The sequence below is a fragment of the Monodon monoceros genome, unplaced genomic scaffold (genome assembly GCF_005190385.1).
Source record: "Monodon monoceros isolate NGI ecotype Baffin Bay Population unplaced genomic scaffold, NGI_Narwhal_1 Super_Scaffold_12, whole genome shotgun sequence".
Classification (NCBI taxonomy): domain Eukaryota; kingdom Metazoa; phylum Chordata; class Mammalia; order Artiodactyla; family Monodontidae; genus Monodon; species Monodon monoceros.
In genome coordinates, this window is record NW_021703768.1 from 61628289 (window position 1) to 61650301 (window position 22013).

At 48.1% G+C, this 22013-nt stretch overlaps 1 protein-coding gene across 1 annotated transcript; it reads right to left on the reverse strand.

The window, feature by feature from the left end:
* Nucleotides 1-82: 82 nt before the first annotated feature.
* OTP (orthopedia homeobox) lies at nt 83-9720 on the reverse strand. The gene is made up of 3 exons (XM_029215636.1): nt 9516-9720; nt 7820-8229; nt 83-2137 (listed from the first exon to the last, which is right to left on the reverse strand). Exons 1-3 carry the CDS (start codon nt 9550-9552, stop codon nt 1607-1609), a joined length of 978 nt encoding a protein of 325 aa, XP_029071469.1. The 5' UTR covers nt 9553-9720; the 3' UTR covers nt 83-1606.
* Nucleotides 9721-22013: the final 12293 nt, after the last annotated feature.

The window sequence follows — 22013 nt, forward strand, 5'->3', positions numbered from 1 at the left end:
ATACTGAAAATGATTTTATTTTATCCATTTACATTTAAGTTGATATAAACTTGTCCGGAAAAGTCAAATAATATGCTTTATATTAGCTCAAACATTTATTAAGAAAACCAGATTCCATAAATAAGCACAGACAATAAGTTAAAACATATCACAAATTGACCAGTATGTAACAAGAATGCTTTATCTACACAAAACATCCTATTTCACATGTTTGTTCATTCTTCGAAAGCGCTTCTGTTCTCTGGGTTTGGATTTGACCAGCACATGCAGAAAGAGCTGATTGTGTTTTCTCTGTACAAAGTTGCAGGGTTGTAGATGTCCGAGTGCACCCATCGGCGGCCAGCAGGGGCCGGGGCGGGGGGTGGGGGGTGGGGTGGCCGAGGGGCACGAGGAACGACAGGACGACCACAAAACAACCAAGGGCACAGAGCAGCGAGGAGAGAGAAACGGAAAAAGGAAGCAAACAAACCCCAGTCCTGAAGGATCCAGAAAAGATATGTGGCTTGTTTTTACAAAAGGAAAATTTTCTTATGTTTATTTTATTCTTCCTTATAAAGACTTATCAAAATTGGTAAGATCACCTCTTCATCACATGACTGCTTTAGTCTACTCCAGCCACCCAATCCACTGTTATGTTCCTCCTGAGAAGCCTTCCCTCAATACCCGCACACAGTTGTGCTTAAGAAAATAAAAGAAAGATAAAATAAAAGCATTCTTTTGCAAGCCAGTACAGGGCTGCATGGATGTGACTGGGTACACAGGGCAAGGAACGGGTGGTGGGAGAGGAAAGAAAGAAAGGAGTTCGGAGCAAGTATACAAGGATAAATCAAACTATAATCTGTTGGGTCCTCAGATGAGGCGGTTGGTAGTAGATGCTTGTCCTCCTTTAAGACAAAAATCCCTAACATTGTGCTGTCCCTTGAACACGTCCGTGTGTGACCTAGGTGCACTGTGTATGTGTGTGTGCGCGCGTGTGTGTAGTGTCTGAGAGTGAGCGAGAGTGCGAGTGTGTGTGTTTCTGCCCACAAACCAGTCCATTGGTGTCTGATTTCAGATCCTGAGTCTACTCCCTGGTAAGGAAAATGACGGGAAGGATGCTTTTTGCAGGGCGCGGGAGGAGGGGCGTGAGGTGCAGGCAAAGAAGGGACCGGACGGGAGGCGGTGGGCGAGGGGGCCGCAGGCGTCGTGTAGAAGGTGTGGATGGGAATGCAGCCAGTCAGAAGGCCGTGAGGAGGGCGCGAGCACGAAGAGTGCGAGCGGGAAGGCCGGGGGTAGCGGGAAAGGGTGGGGTGAGGCGCTAGAGACCGGGAGGAGGGAGGAGCTGCGTGAGACGGGGAGGGGGGCTTTGGGGAGGCTGGGGAGAGCGAAATCAGGCGGAGGGGTGGCCTCGCGGTCTGGGGCTTGGGGTGAGCCCGGGAGAGTGGAGGACAAGGGAAAGGACCAAGCGAGAGGTGGCAAAGGCCTGGAGGGGGACGGAGCTGGGGGCCGGGGCCGGGGGCGGGGCGCCCGGGCCAGGGCCCAAGCAGGGGCCCGGGCGCTAGCCGCTAGGGCCTCGGGGCGGACCTGGGGGCGGTGCCGGGGGCGGAGCGGGCCGGGCGCGGCTGCATTAAGTGAAGCTCATGGAGACTGTGTGCTCTAGCGCCTTGCGGCGGAGGGAGGCGATGCTGGTGCCCCGCCACACGTCGCTGCTGTCCGGGGAGCTGCAGAGCTGGGGCGAGCCGGAGACATTGCTGGGGCCGGGGAGGGAGGCGGGCACCATGCCGGGAAAGGCAGGCTGGTAGAGGTGCGACTGCAGCCCCGCGCCGTTGGAGCCCGCCAAGCTGTTGGACAGGCCCATGGAGTTGGGCGGCGGCCCGGCCGCCAGGCTGCACTGGGACAGCGACTGTGCCATGGCTTGCTGCCTGCCCAGCGCCGGCGGTAGCGGCAGCTGCGACACTCCCGGCATGGCGGCTGCCGCCCAGCGGGTGTCGTTGGCATGGAAAGAGCACAGGCTGTCGCCCATGGCGGCGGCGGCGGCGGCGGCGGCCGACGGGAACTGAGGCAGGCCTGGCGTGGGCAGCAGCGTCCCCGGCGCACGGAACACGTTGGTGGTCTTCTTGCGCTTCTTCCACTTAGCTCGCCGGTTCTGGAACCAGACCTGGAGCGGGCAGGGCGGGAGACACACAGGGCGCTGTCAGCCGGCGGGCGGGCCAGGAGGGGCGGGGGCTTGAGCCCTAGAAATCCGCCTCAGGTCCACCCACTCAGCTCCAGGCCGAACAAGTGCCATCGGCCCGGCACGCCCCCCGCACCCAGCCGGTGACCCTGGTTTTCCCCCAGCTGGAATCAACCGGCGCCCCTTGCATCCACCGGGCGCCAACTCCCGGGGTCCTGAGTGATCGTGCCCCGGAGCGCTTACACACGGTGCAAACATACACCATGCGCAGTATTCACCACGCCCCTGCACGCTGGCACCTTCTGTTCGCTGCTTAGATGCACAGGTCTGCAGGCAGGCATGTGTCAAGGCTGGACCCACAGGTGTACAAATGAAGATAAACTTGCGTACCCATGTGGCTTAATAGCGTGCCTTATAACAATGATGGGGTATAGAATTTTCTGAAACGCTGTAACTTTGGAAATTGATGAAGGGCCGTGGATGACATAGCCAGTTCCAAAATCGAAAGACAAAGGAGAACCCCTAACGCCATGGATGACAGAGCAGAGAGGTTAATATAGTGATCCGTGTGGGAAAGCGAGTGCCACTGAGTTACAGTGTTGTTTGGGTCGCCACCGTGACTTCTGATTCGTAACGACTGGTACTGCTGCCACAAGTCCGTGCCTCGTTCTCAAGCCCCTCCAAGGGTACCTTTATCTGGGCTGTGCAAGTGTGCTGGAACCTGCTGCTGGAGCCCTAAGCCTCAGGGCCTTCAAATCTATTATTTTCAGGAACTTACTGAGGATCCCAAATAACAAGGCCTCCAATTCCCTCAGCCCCACCCCACCCCTCGTTTCATCTATAAACTAAAAGCAAATTTTCTGACCACTACAAACTAAAAGAAGTCAAGTGTAAAGCTCACAATAGGTATGAATCAAATTTAATTTTGCTTAAACAAACCCAGATGTCTTTTTAAAGGAGATGTGTTTTATAAAGTATACTCCAAAGTGAGCCTATTAGTTCTTTCTTAACAGTGACCCTGGAAGTTCAGACCTTACCAGACAAATTTGTCTATGAATGTCAAATTCACCACCACAGGGGAAGGAAGGGTTCTTCCTGAAATATATCAAGTAAACTGCCTGACCAAGATAACATCCCTTTGCCCCATATTTAAATTTGATCTTTTTGTTAAAAAAAAAAATGCCAGCATGCCCACTTGGCAGGCTTACAGTTTAACAGTAGTCAGTTGGAGGCTTACTATGCATAAATATAAATGATGTGGGACACAGCTCAGGTACTGATTGAATTTTCTCATAATTTGGCCAACGCAATTTGACCACCATATTCATGGCCAAAAGATAATGCGTTAATCCAAGCTATTCAGTGTTTATTCCGCAAAGCATCATGAGTATGAGTACCTGACCGCCTTTCCCGGTAAACCGGCTATGCACAATGGTTTGTTCACACCCGTGCACTCTCTATTTACCAATGTGAACGGCATTGCAATCTAGAATCCTCTCCCGCTTTTGGGCTGGCCCTGGCCTTTCTACCCCATCGCCCACCACCTTATCTTTCTCTGGTTTCTACCCCACTTCCCATGTTTCCGCCTACTCCAGTGTCCGGATTGGGTAAAGATGTTGGGTCCTTTCCCTACTAAAGCCCCTTGAGCTGGTGGCGCGGCGGATTAATGAGGCAGCAGAACCCTAGGTGGAGGCTGGGATCAATGCGGCAGGCCGCGGATTGAGCTGTTAGCGGCCTTCTGCGGAGAGCAGCCCGCAGGAGCCCAGGAAAGCATAGCGAGGAGACCTGCTGCCAGAGGTCGCTTTGCATTATCCATCCAAGGCTGGACCGGATGGAGCCCTAGACAAGGGACGGTGTCTGTGTCCAGACGGTCCCCACACCTCACACTCCGCACCCGGATACATTTTTAAAGATATCTATGAATACCGGTTCCTAGCACCCTGCTAATGTCAGTGAATCCCGAAATGTTTGAATGTTTGGGGCCGGCACGGGGTGGGGGACTGGGGAAAAAAGCAGAAGAAAGGGGGGAGAAATTGCCCCGAAGAATCTCAGTAAAAAACACGCCTGCCAGAAAGGTTTCTGAATCTCAGGCCCAAGCGGAAAAGAACAGCTGTTGAAGAACTAAATATTACAGAAATAATCGAAAAATCGTGCTCAATTATGTTTGAGGGTTAGTAGTCAAATAATGGCTACAAAATTTTTTATGTTTCATGGCTTACTGGGGTTGGGAAAAAAATCTGCATGGGGTCTGAGCACCTCCGTTCCAAGCTATGATGCATATGTTTTAAAAATGTGAATGTTTCCGCTTGAAAACTAGAGCGTGACAGATTAAAATGCAGGTAAAACCTAAGGGAGATTTTGAGAATGCGGAGATGACAACTCCAGGAAATATATTAACCACAGCCATGGCCAACTTCGTATTCAGTTTGAAATGCAGCTCTTCTCAGAAAATGCTTAATACCACAGTGAGAATCTAATGGAGGTTGGAATTTAAAAATCCACTTTCATGATATCTGCTGTTACAGTCATATAGACATACTGTAAATGTATTTTAAAATATATAGCCCGTTTAATTCCCCGCCTATAAATGGCTCAGAAATAGAGAAAGGGAGGGAGAAAGAGAGAATATTACTTATTTCCCCCTCGAAGCAAATGCTTTATGAAGATCTCATTGGAATCCAGCAAATGATTAATGTGAAGATTTGGGAGGAAATCTGGGGAGCTGTATTAAAGCCTAGATCTCAGGTTCATTTCGATCAGCCAGCCGTGAACTCTGGGCCGAATTCATTACACTTTAATAGTGCTGGGAGAGGAAGAAAATGCAATTTCTCATTCCATTAGAAAACTAGAAAACACTCTTGGCTTGTCCCCCTATTAAGATGTGGCAGGTGACAGGGCCATTCTGGGGGACACGGTCAATGGAATTACAGCACATTATTTTTGTTCGTATAAAATATTGAAAGGCAAGCCTGGCTGTGCAGAAGTTATTTCACTGATTTGGTTTTTATGTAAATAAAATATTGAAAGTTAATTAATCCGTGCTAGAGACTAATGATTATGCTTATTATATTGCATTTGATCGCGTAATTTGCATGATTCTCGCATTGCTGCTTAATAAGCCATTCCAGGTTATAAATAATTCTGAAATTGGTTTCTAATAATGGCATGCTATAAAAGGAATGGTTTTATTATACTAGCCAGAAAAGAGGAGCGATATCAGACATGGAATTGGCCTCCGTGTGAGTAGAGGTGCTTTAATAAATACTTAAAAGTATGATATATGCCAGATATAGATAAAAATAAGTATTTGAGATCATTTAGTCTAGAATCAAAAAGTATCTTTAAAAACATACAATTGCAATAAATTAAATGTTTAGATCATTTTTAATCAGTGCAGCGGCCCCATGTACTGAAAAGAATGTGTGGCAATCTGTTAACTATAAAGAAAACTATGAAGTACTCATCATATAAGAACATAAACCAATTACTATTTAATTTGAATTTGGTCAAGGAGCAACGATACAATGAATTGTGAAGTAAATACATTTTACATAAATTATTTTTGCATTACATTACATAATGTTAATCATTTTGAAGTGTTAATTAAGAAGGTTATGTTGATCTGATTACTTTTTAAACTATGGAACATTATTTTTAAAAATATTGAAATTGCCATTCTATTAAATTGTTCCTATCAGCAGCATCAAGCTATTATCTTTGGTTGAACATTATGTTAGAACAATTAAAGTACTTTGTCTCTATTCTTCTTGATTATTCTTCTGTGTACTTCTTGAAAATAACTGTTTCTATTACATAGTTTGTGTTTTATTTCATTTACAACTTTTTATATTAAAAGAATCACTGCGATTAACCTTTGGAAGACCTAATAAAGTTTAATAGACCTCATTTTCTTTTTTCATAAAGTCAGTTGTCCAATTATATTTTATTTGTGGTTCTAAGTTCTATTTTAATTCAAACTAATTACTAGTAAGCCAAGGTTAAGCAATAGCATTTTAGTCTTTAAAATAAAAATTATTATATAGCATTTCTCTTGAGTGACAAAAAATTTATGAGTTTTGAACCGACAGGATTTTAACAAGCCAGTACTATTATGAACGGTAATGGAAATATTGAAATTGTATATTTCTGTTAAGATTTGAACTCAATTTCAAAAGATTTAAAAGAGGTGTGAGGTAAAAAAAAATTAAGAGCACTAGAAATATATTTCTGCACAATGCAATTAACATGACTTTGATGCTTAATTTCAATGGCCCATGATTCAGGGCTTCCAGAGTTCACTAAGGAAACCACCCAGACTTACACTGAGTAAAAATGTTAATCTATATTATACCCTGAATATTACTATATTAATTTGACCACTTTAAGTCCCTAATGACATTTTTTTCTGACTATTTAAAACAGAAGCATATGCTATTTTTCCAGGTTAGACTATCTTTAAAAAGCAGAATGGAGACAGAAAAACTCAACACCGTGATTAAGGACACTCTTGTCTCTTCTTAGATCAAATGTAAAGTAACTGAGATCTTTAAACTTTGATATTTAAAATTTGTAAAGCGAAGATAGTTAAAATTTGTAAAAGCAGCTAGAGCTGAGATCAACACCCAGGGTAAGGAACAGAAAATACCACGTCCAAGACAGGAAAGGAAGGTTTCAGAACCCTGGATAGCTCAAGACTAAGCGCGCGCCTTGGACTTTCACCTCCAGCACCTGTCCATAAAATATTTGACATAATGTTTTCATTCTTCTAAAAAGCAGAAAAAATCCGAGATGCATTAGACTTATACTTTTATTCCCCGATTTTCAAAAAACTTACAGGTGTGGTTTTCTAAGTCACATGTAATTTACAACTTGGATCGGGGTTGGATGAGAACAAGGGGTCAGTAATGATTTTGTCTACTGCCGGTCAATCTTTCCTGCCCCAAATGTCCTTTCTTCAAATCGGAGATCTACAAGAAAGCCCTCTTTCCTCCCCACTCCCCAAGTTACCTTAGGGAAAACCAGGACTCATAGTCTGTGGGGGATCGCTCCAGCCTCTCCCAGCGCATTGGTAGGCCGCCAAGTTCAAAGCCTTTGTAAACATCAAAGCTAGGGGTGTTTTGCCTGAGAGCGGTAGGAGTGTGATAAGCAGGAGAATAAAGCTACACCGTAAAACCCAGGTGTAGATCTTTTATGAAATGTGCCCATTTCGCCTTGTTTACTCCCTTTTCATGTTTTCTGTATAATTGTTGCATTCTCCCATTTATCCAGACTCTTAACACAAACTCATTAGGGGATAATGAAATGCTTGTCAGTTACGAGAGCTGGAGTGTAATCGCGTGCTGGACTTAGCCGCCTGGGAGACACAGAAGGTGGGAGACCCGGAGGTTCCCTTCTCAGGAGGAAGGAAGAGACCTAGCAATTGAACGACGCCGGCTTCGCTTTTGAGGAGTTTCTGCGGGGATGTGGCTATACTGGCAGGAGATGGGGGCACTGTCTGTCCATCGATGGGGCCAGTTTGCGGGCAGAGGAGCTAACTTGACCCAGGAAAGCATAGGTAGAGGAAGCGCAGCCCAGGATCCCTGAAAGGGAAGGAAAGACCCAGCTTCCTTTGCCCAAGTCCACCCGCCCCCTCCTTGTCTTCTGCCCTGGCGCCCAAGCCCAGCGTACCTGCACTCGGGACTCCGTCAGCCCGATACGGAGCGCCAGCTCCTCGCGCATGAAGATGTCGGGGTAGTGAGTCTTGGCGAAGCTCCTCTCCAACTCGTTGAGCTGCGCCGGGGTGAAGCGCGTCCGGTGGCGCTTCTGCTTCTGTTGGCCCTGCTGCTGACCTGCTTGGCTGGGGTTCGGGCCACCTTGGGGCCCCGGCTGCTTGTCCGGGTCCTTTGAGCTCACCGCCAGAGAGGCCGGCGTAGAGCCCACTGTGGTGATGTCCTCCCCGGGCAGCAGAGTGGCTCCCTCGACTGGGTCGGAGTTGGGCGCTAGGTCCCCCGGATGGCCCCCGGGGTCGGAGCCCCCCACACCCAGCCTACACTTCACCACCTCCCGGTGGCCCAGAAGCTCTGCGGCATCTTTCATACCTGAGGAGGCAAGGGGATGGTGGTCACTACTGTCCTGGCCATGCCAGGAGGGACTGTTCTCCCCGCGCGGTCCTTTTTCAGCCCCATCCTCGGCTCCCTCTGAGCCCGCGGTTGCCCTACGGAGCAATCTCCCGGGATGCTCAGCTGGGTTCCCCAGGATTTGGACAGCCAGGCTGTAATACCGTCTCCCGGCCCTTTCCCCTCTCTCCGCCGCGGGGTCCCGTAGTAAACAGCACATGCTTTCTTCTCTCCCACAATGAAACACTCCCAGTCCCGGCAATGAAACATGCCTCGGAGTCCCTTTCATGAACCGTACCCCTGGTGCCCCAGCAACCCAAGAGCATATCCTTCGACCAGGAGGGGAAAAAGAAAAGAAAAGAAAGAAAAATTAAACGATTCCTTCGTTGCTGCCCCACCTGCGCTCAGGCAGCCTGACGAACTCTACCTCCGGCCCTCAGTTGATTCCCTCTCACTTTCTCGGAAGATGAATAAGTCTCCAAGCTTTCCACCTCCCGAAATCAACCCAAATCAGCTCCGCCTCCCCCTCAAATCAGAGAAAGTGTTTGGAAAATGGAGTCACATCCATCACCAAAGATTCCCAAACCGGAAACCCTGAGCCCAGTAACCCAGACAGCATTAAGGAAACTCAAGTAAACTCTCTAGACATAACAGTGAATCAAGCTTTAGAGAATTCAACTTTTCTTTCCGGAGAAATAAAAGGCGCATTCCTCTCGGCCACTGGCAATGACGGGTCCCTTTGCAGGCCGGATGCCCGTGAGGATGAATCTGGCTTTTCTCCTTTCTCAATGAGCACACTTAGCAAATCCGCTTCTACTGCAGCGGCTTCTCCTTCAAGACCGATTTTTACAAATTCAACCATACTCAGACGAGGAAGAGAGAAAGAGGTAGTGGGGAGAGAGGAAGAGAGGGAAAAAGAGAAGAAAGAAATCTCAAATTAACACAAATAGGAGGTGAAAAGAGAGAAAGAAAAATGCCTCCAAACAAATTATCACGGGGTAGGTCGTTCCCTTAAAAAAAATAAGGGGGAGGGGGAAAGAGAGAAAATAAGAAAAACAAAAAGTAACAACATTTCCCAACTCCTCTGGATCTACATATTCCATAGATTTTTTAAAAAGACGATGTTAAATCAAATTAAACTTTAATGCAGCACAATTACTTTTAAAGAAATTAGTCCATTTAGGGCACATTAAGGTAAAATAAGGAACAAATTGACAATTTCCTGCCGGGGCTTCTCCTGGCTGCCTGGGCGAGAGCCGCGCACTCACCTAGCCTGGCGTCCAGGAGGTCGGCGTGAGACAGCATCGCGCACCGCTCCAGGGTGAAAGCTGTTCCCCCCCAAATTTTAGCGGTTTTAAGTTATTTAAAATAGATATAAGCTATAAGCTATACGATATAGATATATATAGATCACCTAAATGAAAGAAAATTCGGTTTGTGGTTAAAAAGGGGGCTTCTTGCATTATAATGTCCTTTAGAGAGACGGGGAGGTGCTTAACAGTTGAATGAACCCGTGAGCAGCTCGGCGAGGGGACCAATCAGGAGGGCAGCCTGCAAATGTCAGCGCCCGGAGAGTCCCCCACTCCGCCCGCCCGCCCGCGCCCGCCCGAGGAGGCGGCGGCAGCGGCAGCCCTGGCGGCTCCAGCCCCGAGCAGCTGCTAAAGCAGCGGCGGCCGCCTTGCCCTCGCCCTGGGCTTCTCGGCCCGACCTCCGATAGTTCTTCCCAGGGATTTCCTCCAGGCACACCTTTCCTTCTCCTTGTTCCGCCCTGCTCGCTCCAAAGGCGCAGCTCTGTCTCTTTGAGCTAGGGTCTTCCTGGGAAAGAGGCAGGGCAGGGGACAGAGCAGGGCATGACCCCCTGGTGACCCGAGAGTAGCCCCCACCAGCGCGCTGGGCAACACTGGCCTGCCGCTGGCGCAGGCCTGCCGATCCCGAGCACAACAAGGGCACGCCGCGCCCTCCAGACAGCGCCTAGACTTCGCTGCCGCCCAGCAGACCTGCGCCTAGGGTCCAGACGCCCTGGCTGGGACCCCGGGCCTACAGAGTCCCAGCCCCGCGGCAGGGCCTAGAGAGCAAAACAGCAGTCGACTCCCCCGGCGCTGCCAGGCCCCGACGTCTGCTTCAAGGACCCGTGCGCAGTGCCGATTCTTGCACTTTGCACGTTTCGAGCCCGGCTTCTGCTGCTCCGCCCGGCCCACGCTTGCATCCTGGCCCACAGCCCGCTCCTTTGGTCAAAGTTTCTGAGTTCAGCTCGGCTTCCAACTCCACCTTAGGCTGTACATAAAGTTAAATGCTCTTTATTTTCCTCTCGAATATGTTAAACTACTTGAACAATTTAAAGTGCTTTGCACAAGTTAAGCGAACCATTTCTAATGTTCTGATTTTTCAGAGCCAGCCAACAACAAAGTTTAGATTAGTAATATATTTCTAACCAGAGTAATTTTCAAGATCATTAGGCATTTATGTAATTAGTGCCAAATCTATAAGCTTTTATTACGATTATTAGAGTAAAATCAGTATAAATTTGTACTAATTTACTACTGTTTAGACTTGGCTGTCAGGACTGGAGGTTCTTATTGTAAATGATAACTGAGGAAATTAAGTGCAAAATTCTGTACCATTTCTGATCTGCTCCTAAACAATCCGTTTCAATTGTATTTGTAGCAGAACATAATGCCCTTTTAAAGTTATTTGACTTGTATTTTTATTTGCAACACAAGAAAAATGCCCTCTTCCCAGGCACAATGAAAACTGATGTTTACTACTCTCAACTTGATTAACATTGATTTTTAATTCGAGAGTGATGCAATTAAGATTAGTCATTTAGTGCAAATAAAGCTTCCACAAAAGGGTGGCCCTATGAAGTCTGTTTTAAATAATACCGAGCAAATGGCTTTTTTTGTTCGCCGTCCAATTGACTTACACAAAACATTGGAAATGCTGCCTGAGAGCAGATGCGAGAGGAAGTGTGTGTGTGTGTGTGTGTGTGTGTGTGTGTGTGTGTGTGTGTGTGTCCTTAGCTATGTGTATGTGACAGGGACCGAGCAAGGAGACAAAGGAGGCGGCAAGCCGAACTCTGGGGCAGTTTCCCTTCCTCTTCTCTCCTGCAGCCCACTCCCCTCCTCCCATGCACACACACACGTGCGCGCGCGCGCGCACATCCACACACACGTGTGAGTGTCGGGAATCAGCCACAGCGGTTCCTTCCGAGCAGCGGAGGCCGCTTCCGCCGAAGCTGCGCGCTTGGCCGAGCTTCAGCGGCCGCCGAAGCTGCTGCAAAAGCGGTCTAAGTGGGACGGGGGCTGCGGTTCGGCGGAGTCCGAGCGGCGGCGGCGGCTAGTTTGGGAGCCTTGAGGGTGTTCGGCAAGCTCCTAGTGTCCTAGCGAGAAAGGCTTTGCTTGGGAGGAGAATACCTAGACCTAAAGCAGATAGAATCCCTCCAATAAAAGCTTTCCTTTCCCCAAACAAAGCCCCAAATCTAGAAGCTACGGCTCGCGGTGAGCGCTGCACGAGGCAGGATAGCGGCCCTGGGCGGGGCGGCGTGCTCCCTGGACGTGGTTCCAGAGCGCGCACCTGGCTCCAAGTTCCCGGGGACTCGAAGGGGGTTTGTGCCCACCGGGGTGGGGCTTGGGGGTATCTAAGAGCAGAACGCAGGGGCAGAGGTGGGGAGAAGTGTCAGAGTTAGAGACTGGAGGCCTGGCGGCAACACCTTAATCCTTCAAACCGGCAGGTCCGCGGAAGGAGGTACAGCCTTGGCTCGGCACCCTGTCTGGAGGGAGGGAGGAGAGGCCGCCACCTGGAGAGAGAAGGAGACGGGTGCGGGGCCTACACGTGTGTGCACACAAGCGCTCGTGTCCTCATCCCACAGCCGCCCCCAGAACAGCCGCGGACCGTGCAGCATTCTCCCACACGCACACGCTCGTATATTCTGTTTTGTTGCATCTTTCAAGTCGATAAATAAATGTGTAATAGTTAATGTGAAGACATCAGAGTAATAACAATGGGACGAAATCAAAGGATTATCCATCTCTGTTAGTAACCGCTGAATAACAATGTTGCGGCGTGATTGATAGCTCGCTTCATTTTATGACTTTTCTATTGGTCTTGATTTTTATAGCAGTATAAACAAACTAAATCATTTCTTCCAAGACTTCAGAGCATAAGCATCTGGGGGTAGGGGTGGGGGGAGAGGGGAAAAGGAAAGAGAAAAAAAGAGGGAAATCTGAGAGTTGGGAGGGGGTGACGGGGGTGTTATGGGGGCGTCGAGCGCAAGCTGGAGCTGGACCGCGAGTCAGGAGCCGGCTGCCAGCAGGCGTGGCGAGGAAAATGACAATAGTCTGGACGTAAAATGCTCGCCCCCGCGCCCGGTTCCCTCTCTGCAGCTCATTTTGGCCAATGTCTGAATCCACCTGGGCAGCGCCTGAGATGTATTTAACAGAGTTTTATTCCTCGTCATCTTCCCACGTTCCTCGGGAAGCCGGGAAAGTGCCGGTCAGGCCCATTGCTGTTGATAATTTAAGGCATTTCCCACACGATCATGGGAACTGGAGTCCCTAACAAGGCGAGGCTTCAACGCAATGGCCCCCAAATCTTCGGAATGACAAGAATGTCTTCAGAAATCACTTCAAAGCAAAGTAGAAGGATTTTCTATGACGGATCCAGTGATTTTTCCTCAATAAATAGGTTTTAGATTGTTACACACACGTAGAAGCAGAACAAAGGGAACTACTAGAAAGTATATTGGTTGCCCCTAATAAAATTTATTTAGACAGTTTACTTCTCATAAAAAATAGAGATTGAATTTTGTACAAGAGCCTGCCAAGGGGCAATGCACAGGGAAATCATTTTTTTCTTTCTCTTTTTTCCCCCTTCTACTTTTTAACGAAGCACAAAGAGCATTTAAAGTCCAGGCAATCCGTTTCCACTGCCGCCGGGCCGCACACCCAGACAGAGCCAGAGAACTTTGTAGTTTTGAAAGAAGGCGGCTTTCTGGGAGATATATATTTTTAAAACAAAACAAAACAAAACCTTGAAGGCTGACTATGTAAACTACAAACACAGCAACTACAAAATCGGTTCCTTTCATCCTGCTTTGCCATCCTGGTCCAGAGCAAGATTTAGAAACATAGTGGTGGCTGGATCGAGAGGTGGGATGGTATGGGAGATCCATGCAGCAAGTGCTTTAATGATGGGTTTATGCTGATTAGGTTTGTAATTCTGATTTTTCTCTCTACTTGTATTTCTGCGTTCATTGCAAATCCTTTGTAGAGACACAGAGAGAATAAAAATATATACCAGATGCTTCAGAAGAATTGGGTAGTATGCCCAGTGCCCTAATTGCTTTTTCCACTTACAGAAGCCTTGGGTGTTTATTAAACGTAACTTTCGGCTGCCTGAGCTGTTTGTAAACTACTCTCTCTCTCTCTCTCTTTTTTTTGCAGACAGTGGGATGAAATATGGCGCGTTATTATTCACATTCCTGCTATTAAATGCTGAATTGTAACATTGTTCCATTTAATGAGGAGCGCCTCCCTCAATAATTAACGATCTCACATTTTCCTATTTTCTTGCCTGATGAAAAGAATCAATTTTAATTCGTGGTAAATTACAGCCATGCTTTTGGGTATTATTTGCTTACAGAAAACAAATCAAGTGACTTGAACACTCCTGTTTACTTTTCTAGATATGCAATAACCCAAACGCAATGGCAAATCAGATCGTGTTCCTCAGGCCTACCTTAAAACCTCAAACAGAATAAAGAGTAGGGGCAAATACTCGAGGAAAAAAACCCAGGAAGCTCTCAAGTCCACTGTGCTTGAAACAATGGTGACCACTTTCTCCCACAGCTTTCACATCCCCGGGTGCCTGGAACCGTTGCTCTGCCAGCCCTCACCCACACCGCCCCACCCCCTTCCCGGAAAGGGGTCAGTGGTCCACTTCTGGCCACACTGAAGTTTGGAATGGCTTGATGTCTCATCTGGGGGGAGTCGATGAGAGGATGGGGTGAGTGGAAGGGAAAGGATCTGGGAGGGCAGTCAAGTCTCTGGGAAGAGGTGACAGGCGCTTCCACACTTCTCTGCCTAAAAGAACACTCTCGAGGTCCCCAGCAAAAGAGACCATAGCCACAGAGGCTTTGGCTGAGGACTCCGGCCCGGCCACTGCGAAAGAAAGCACCCTCGGCTCGCCTTTGGGCCGCGGCTCCCGAGGGGCCGAGTGAGCGCCTCTAACCCCTAGCCAAACAGGCCTGGGCCCAGCCCCCAAGTGCACTCTCCAGTCCTCTCCGGGCGAGGAGTGCCGGGACTCCGGGCCGCTCCAGCCAGGGTTGTTCCACTGATGTCGCCGCGGAGCCTGTGGCCGAAAAAACTCCTTGCTTATGGGACCCTAGCTCCCCAGCCTGGGAGCTAAAAGCCAAGGACCCACATTCCAGGCTTCATTTTTTTTTTTTTTGGCGTAGGGAGCGGGGGCTGCGTGTGTTTGACACGTGTACTTGTGTGTGCGCTTGTGTGGGCAGTGTGTGTCCACTGCCTGCTCACGCGAACCGCGGGGTTGTACCGGCGCTGGCGGAGGGGCCGAAAACTCGCTCCCAAGGAGTCTGATTTCCTACCCTTCCCAGAAGCCTGTGGCGATACACGAGTCAACATAATTTTTTTTTTCCGCTGCAGTAAACAGTTTCCCATACATTCGAGTTTGCAAACTACAGCCATGCAGTCCACCTGATGACTCTTCTTGGGCGCTGGAACGGCTCCCTTGGTTATTTTTTTTCAGTACCCGCCCCCTGACTCCGTATCTCCTCTTTTTTGCCTTTAGCCCTGTAATTTTAGTGGCCCCAATCAGCCACACGGCATATAATAAGTGACATAGAGATTTTGTTTGAATGTGTTAAGTTCTCTGCTTTTCTGATTTCTATTTACTCAGGATAAATAATCATATATCAGTTATTCAGTTAGGTGACAAGGCTAGTAATTGGAATAAAAAGAAAAACATCTCATCCTTATCTCTTTCTATAACTAGATATAGCGCTAATAAGACTGCATCAATCTTATCTAGCAAATAAATAAAATAGACAAACAAACAAATTCGCCTCCAACAAGTTAATGCGGTGTATCTGAGTGGAAAGTAGATATTTTCACGCATTCTGGAGATGAGGAGTGACTTTTAATAAAATCACAAGAAAAACAAATGTAATTCTGTGAGCCATTTCTTGGAGCCGCCGGGGCCCGCCCCTCCCCACTCTCTCCCCGCCCCGCTCCACCGTCCCAACCTTTTTCTTTTCACAAGCAGCTAGTCCCAACCTAAGAGGGACACGGCGAAAGCCTTCTCTAGCTATTTTACACTTTGGTGGGGGAAGGTTTGGGGGAGGGAGATATAATTCTACGGGGAGTGAGCCTTCTTCAAGTAGAATTTTCTTTTCCCCGGTCTTCTCCCTCCTTTACCGTCCTGCCCTTCCTCCTCCTTTTGCTTCCTTTTTCCTCTTTCCTTTTACTCCCCCTTTTCTCTTTCCTTTATGCTAGCTTCCTCCTTTCTCTTTTTCTTCTTTCTCTTTTTTTACCTTTTCGTCTTCCCATTCCTTCCTCTCTTTCTCTCTTACTCTTTGCCTCCGTCCTTCAGTCTTCTCTTGCACTTTCTCCCCCTTTCTCTTTCTCCCCTTTTCTCTGTTCCCCTTCCTCTCTTTTTTCTTCTCCCTCCCCCCCCCATTTCTCTCTACCCGCCCCTTCCCTTGCCCCCTCCCTGCGGCCCGAGTGCGGCTAATTCCGGGCGTCTATATTCACTCAATTAGAGAAATCTACAGAGAAGATCGATCTTCCATCGGCAGACATGCCAGCTTAACAAATTAGATTCTTGTTTCGTGCAGGTGATTTGGTGACAGTTGGGGAATTAGAAGTAATAAGTTGTTGTGTTTGAGCCCGGGCCCCCGCCCCTCGCCCGCGCCCCTCCCAGCCCGCAGACCCCCGGCCGCGCCCGCCGCCCGGGCACCCCCTACCCGCTCCCCCAAGCCGGCCGGCGCCCGCCACCGCCGCCACCGCATCCCCCGCCGTAATTAGTGCTGCTGCCCTCCATGTGGGCTCGATTAAACCGTGATTTAGCTGAAAGAAATATAATTATGGCTGCAAATAAAATAATCAGCATTGAAGAGCGATTTCCTTAATGAGATGGAGCGGTTGCACGTCACGGAGTAAAGGGGTCTCATTAAGAGGTGGTAATGAGGCTTGGATGGATGGTGCAGTTACAAAATAGCCCAACTCCTCTGCAGGCCCGGCCCGCTCGCCCGAGGTGGCCGCCGCCAAGCCCGGCCTCCGTCCCGCGGTCCCGCAGTCCCGGAGGGGCACCCGGGCCGGTCCCGCCCGGCCCCCAGGGGGCGCAGCGCCGGCCGCGCGGCCTCCTCTCTCGGGCCCGCCGCGCCGTCGGGCCGGCCGGGGCGGACAGAGGCGGCTGTGCAAGTTGAGGGGGCGGCCGGCTGCTCCGAGGCCCCGGCTGTCCGGCCCGATCGGCGTCGGGAGCCGGGTTTGAGCCAACTGCTCCGAGGACAACGGTCGCTGGAGGAACCGGTCGGAGCGAGGAGCCCTTGGCTGCTGCGGAGGCCGAGGGGCCGTCCAGGAAACCTGTGGGCGCAGGTAGAAGCCTCTCGGGTGGACGTGACTTCGTGTGTGCCGGGGCAGGAGGGCATCACCGTGGGCGCGTCTGAACGCGGCAAACGCCGCGTCTTCACTGACTTTAGAGTCCTTGCGAGGAAGGGCCTTGGGATTCTCAGTCTCTCCATATTGTTTCCAAACTTTATTAAAGTACTGAAAAGGCACCAACTCTGTTTTAAGCGCCTCATAGAAAAAAAAAAGATTTGAATAAGTTATTCCAAAGATTTCTTAAATGGGTAGCTCTGACCTTTCTGGTTTATTAGGTTTAGGACAGCCTCTGAATTCCTTCTTTACATCAAGGTGTGTACACATGCATGTTCCCAATGTCCAGATGCGGTGATACTTCAGTACTTATTTCTAATTAGATTGTTAACCTTCTTGATTCAGTTTTATCATTTAGAACCATTCTCAGTTGGACAAGGAAACACATTATCCACACAAAGCGACTAATGAGGCAGCTGAGGCACTTTTCCTTATTCATCTAACCAATATTTGCTGAGCACCTGCTATGAGCTAGGCACGGTGATGGGCCTTGGGGAGTGAGAAGCGGACAGAGAGATGCATCCTTGGCCTGGTGGAGCTTACAGTCCAGCATTCCCTGCACTAAGTTTTTCAGCCCTGGTGGACTGTGGCCATCAGGCATTTACACCCTGTGAGAGGCAGAGGTAAACCCGAGAAGTAGCTTGTTTTAATGTGCTCTGACCCTCCCACCTTCTCAATCAATATTCTTTTTCTACCCGGGAACCTGGGATCCTGAGGAAGAAAGTAATTTGATAAATTAACTTTCTTAGGTGTTAGGAGTTAATGTAATACCCTTTATAGAATGTTCCCATTTTAAAAGGGGAATGCAAGGCAGGGCAAATTGCCTAGATAAACGACTTCCGTATCTGTCTGGTGGGAGTGGGAAGCTTGAGAGAGGAGGATTTGGGCGTGTCCAAAATTACTACTTTCATAATCAGCTCCCTAGCTCTGATGGTAACTCTTGCACTTAAAAGAAAATTTTTTCTTGGGTCACAGATCCCTTTGAGAATCTGATTAAAGCTATGCACCTCCTCCCATTAAAAGACATATATTTGCAAACAACTTGGGGGGTTCAGGCCCCCCAATTGCCCCAGTGTGTGAAAGAGTGGTATGCAGGTGAATCCTTAATATTTGTGATTAAGACTTTTGGAGAAGAAATAAGACAGGTATCCAGAGGAGTTCTATCAATAAATCTGAACCTAGGGAGAAGCTGGGTCAAGAATCAAAACTGAATTGCCAGACCAGTAAGTTCCAAGAAAACAACTGGTTAGCAGATGTGTGCAGTTTAACAAATTTATAACAAATTCACATCTTCCATCTGACTCAAATATAGGTTGATATTAATCCAAACGTACATACAATGTTCTCATGTTGTAGAGAATTGTCAGGAAAACTACCTTGTCGGTGGGCAGCTCTTGTGGGCAGCATCTTGCCTTCCCAGATGCAGGTCGTGGGCAGCTGGCACTCTGGCTGGGGAGGGCAGCAGCCTCACACAATGGTGGGTCATAAATACACAGACCTGGTCCTGGGTGGTGATGCAATTGAACGTGATTAAAATTCACACACTGGGACCACAGGGACTGACGGGTGATTAAAACTCTGTCTTAAGCCCACTAAAGCCCCAGAATCCAGAGCTTAAGCTAATTCTCTTATTCACTCTTCAAAGGCATTTTACACATTAGGGCCTGAAACCAAGCAGCAGAGCTGCCTTCTCCGCCCTCCCACACTTTCCCAAGATGCTGACATATGGAACCAGAGAGTCTTTTCTGGGCAGAAGATAGTTCTCATCTGGCTGCTTCAGAGCAAGGGTTTATTCTCCACCTCTCCCTTAATTTTCAAGATGTCCCCAAGTTACCCATTAGAAGGGATACTGAATTTTCCATATACACTTTCCTAACATAATCTTTTTTTCACTCTCATGAAGCAGCTGCATTAGGGAAAGGAAGATGTATTAGTTAGGATACATATTAGGCTGCTCTAACAGCCATCCCAAATTACAGTAGCTTAGACAAGATGGAATTTTATTTCTCTCTCACTTTCCAAGGCTGATATCCAAGGCTCACTTTCCAAAGCAGCTCCAAAAGACTGAAAACCCAGCCTTCTTTATTGCTGTCCTGTCTTCCTCAACATTTGGCTCTCATCTTGTGGTCTAAGATGGCTGCTCCAGCTCCTGCCATCACCTCTGTATTTCAGGCAGCTGGAAAGGGAGATGAAGAGGAAGGTTCATACCCTTAGAAAGGGTATGGCTCAAAAATGTATCTATCACCTCTTCTTACAATGCATTGACCAAAATCTATCTCAATGGAGACCGAGAACTGTAGTCTTTACCTGAAGTAGTTAAAACATTAAAAAGGTGGCTCTATGGGTTTCCTGCTCTGGGAGGCACATAACTTCTCTCTTCAACATGGCCTTCACTTATGACCTGCCCCTCATCCTCACACTTCCTCTGAATTTGTACTGAAAGATTGGTGTGTGTTTTGGAGGGGAGGAGAGAAGGGAAGTGGAAGTAGAGAGTCCAGTTAGGAGCCAAATGCAATAATCCAAGGGAGAAATGATGGTTGCTTGGACCAGAATGAGAGCAGTAGAGAAAGTGGTAAGTGGTTGGAATCTAAACGTTTTTCTTAGGAAGAGCCTAGGATTTGCTTCTAGATACAGGGTATGAGAGGAGTCAGGATAATGCTATTCATCGCTCATCTATTCATTCATTGGCTGTTCATTCAGTCATTCACTTACCAAATTGTTATTTATTTATTTATTTTTAATTAATTAATTAATTTTTGTCTGTTGTTGGTTCTTCGTTGCTGCATGTGGGCTTTCTCTAGATGCGGCGAGCAGGGACTGCTCTTTGTTGCGGTGCGCGGGCTTCTCATTGCAGTGTCTTCTCTTGTTGCGGAGCACAGGCTCCAGTAGTTGTGGCTTGCAGCCTCAGTAGTTGTGGCATGTGGGCTCAGTAGTTGTGGCTTTTGGGCTCTAGAGCGCAGGCTCAGTAGTTGTGGCGCACGGGCTTAGTTGCTCTGCGGCATGCGGGATCTTCCTGGACCAGGGCTTGACCCCGTGTCCCCTGCATTGGCAGGCGGATTCTTAACCACTGCGCCACCAGGGAAGTTCCCCAAATTGTTATTGAGCACTGACTGGGAGCCAAGCACTGGGCTGGGACCTATGGACACAATGGGTGTAGTCATGCCTTTACAGTTGACCAAAAATGATAGCCAGCAGAGGAATAAATACAAACATGATCTATATAATAAAGAGCAAGTATCAGAGGCTATGAGATACTAACACAGAGGAAAGCAACCTGGTCTAGGAGCCTGGGAAGTGCTATTTAAGCTGAGACATGAAGGGTATATAGGAATTAGCCAGGAAATGGAGGTGGGATGGGGGCAGAAGATGAAGAGTGTTCCTGTAGAGGAATTTTCTCCATGTCCTAATTCCTTCCATGGCCTCATGTTGTCTACTTGAGATAGCATATGAAAACCTGGGCTATGGAGTCTGGAAACTTGAACTTAGTTCATTTTGTTTCTTTAAAGAGAAACTGCTTTTTGAAGTTCAATTCAACTTAATTCAATTCAGTAATCATTTGTCGATTCTGGACCCGATTCCCAGCCCAAAAACAATAGCCCATGGTACCATTTTACTGAAAGCAGATAATAAAATGGAAGTCATCGAATTTTAGGAAAATGCAGAGGCGTTCTCCATGAGGTCGGACTAAAACTCAAAGAATGTCAACTGGAAAGACGTGTGCTGAGGGGTGATGTGATCAAAGTCTATATAATTCAGGAAGAATTACAAGAGGATAAACATGAATTAGGAGACAACCCACAGCCTTCAAGACAAATAAAAGGAAGTCCTTTATCCAGGGGAAATTAGACTTGTGAAGTTTGTTTCCTCCCACAGGTGGTAAAAGTGCTATCTTTGCTGGAGTGAGGATTCAGCAACTATAAAAGAGACAAACAACACCAGCAAAACCAACAGCGGCTTAAATAGGATAGAAGTTTATTTCTCTCTCATTTAATAGTCCAGATGCAAGAAAGCCAAGACTGCCCTGGTAGGTCTATGGTGTCATAGACCCAGTTCCTTCTTTCTTATTCTGACTGCAAGGGTGTCCCCTTGTCGATGTTGTTCAGGATGGCCCACCACCATGTTGCATTCCAGCCAGCAAGAAGGGAGAAGGAAGAAGAGGAGAGGAACCTCTGTCCTTTAAAAGAACAAGTTGAAGTTGTACACATCACTTCTACTCAACCTCATTGACTAGAACTTGGTCAAATGATCAGACCTCGCTACAAGGAAGGGTGGGAAACAAAGCCTTTATACTGGACACTCGTGTTCCAGGTAACACTGGGGTTCTGTTACTGAGAGAGAAAAAGGAAGAGCAGACACTGGGAGCCTCTAGTAGTCTCATTGCACTCAAGGGTCCCTTTTCTTAGCATCTCCAAGGTAAACGCTGGAAAGAACGTTTTCAGGAGTGTGCGTGGAGGTGAGGGGTTGGGAGACACACACAAGCTTCACCTTCTTCTTTAGGGTCTTCCACTTGAGTTCCTGTCATCCCTCCAGGTGGTGCTGCTCCCTTAAATATTCTGGCTCGGGCTTCCCTGGTGGCGCAGTGGTTGAAGAGTCCGCCTGCCGATGAAGGGGACACGGGTTCGTGCCCCGGTCCGGGAAGATCCCACACGCCGCGGAGCGGCTGGGCCCGTGAGCCATGGCCGCTGAGCCTGCGCATCCAGAGCCTGTGCTCTGCAACGGGAGAGGCCACAACAGTGAGAGGCCTGTGTACTGCAAAAAAAAAAAAAAAACCAAAAAAAAAAAACCAAAAAACAAATATTCTGGCTCAAGCAAAGATGGAGACCTTTCCCTGGGTTCCCTTAACCAAGACTAAATAGAATTTTCAAAGTTTCCTATAGGTGTCAAGAGAACAAAGATGAAATAAACACAGAGAATATAAGAAATTTGTAAGCTTCTCAGGTTAAAAAGTCCAAGATATCTATCAACTCTTCCTCACTCTTGTCCCAAAGGTCTAGCCTTCTCTGACACCTTGACCACATCCCTCATTCCCTGGTTCCCAGCTTGATTCTGCATGAAGGATGCCTTTTTTAAAAAAACAATAATCATTCAGGAAGT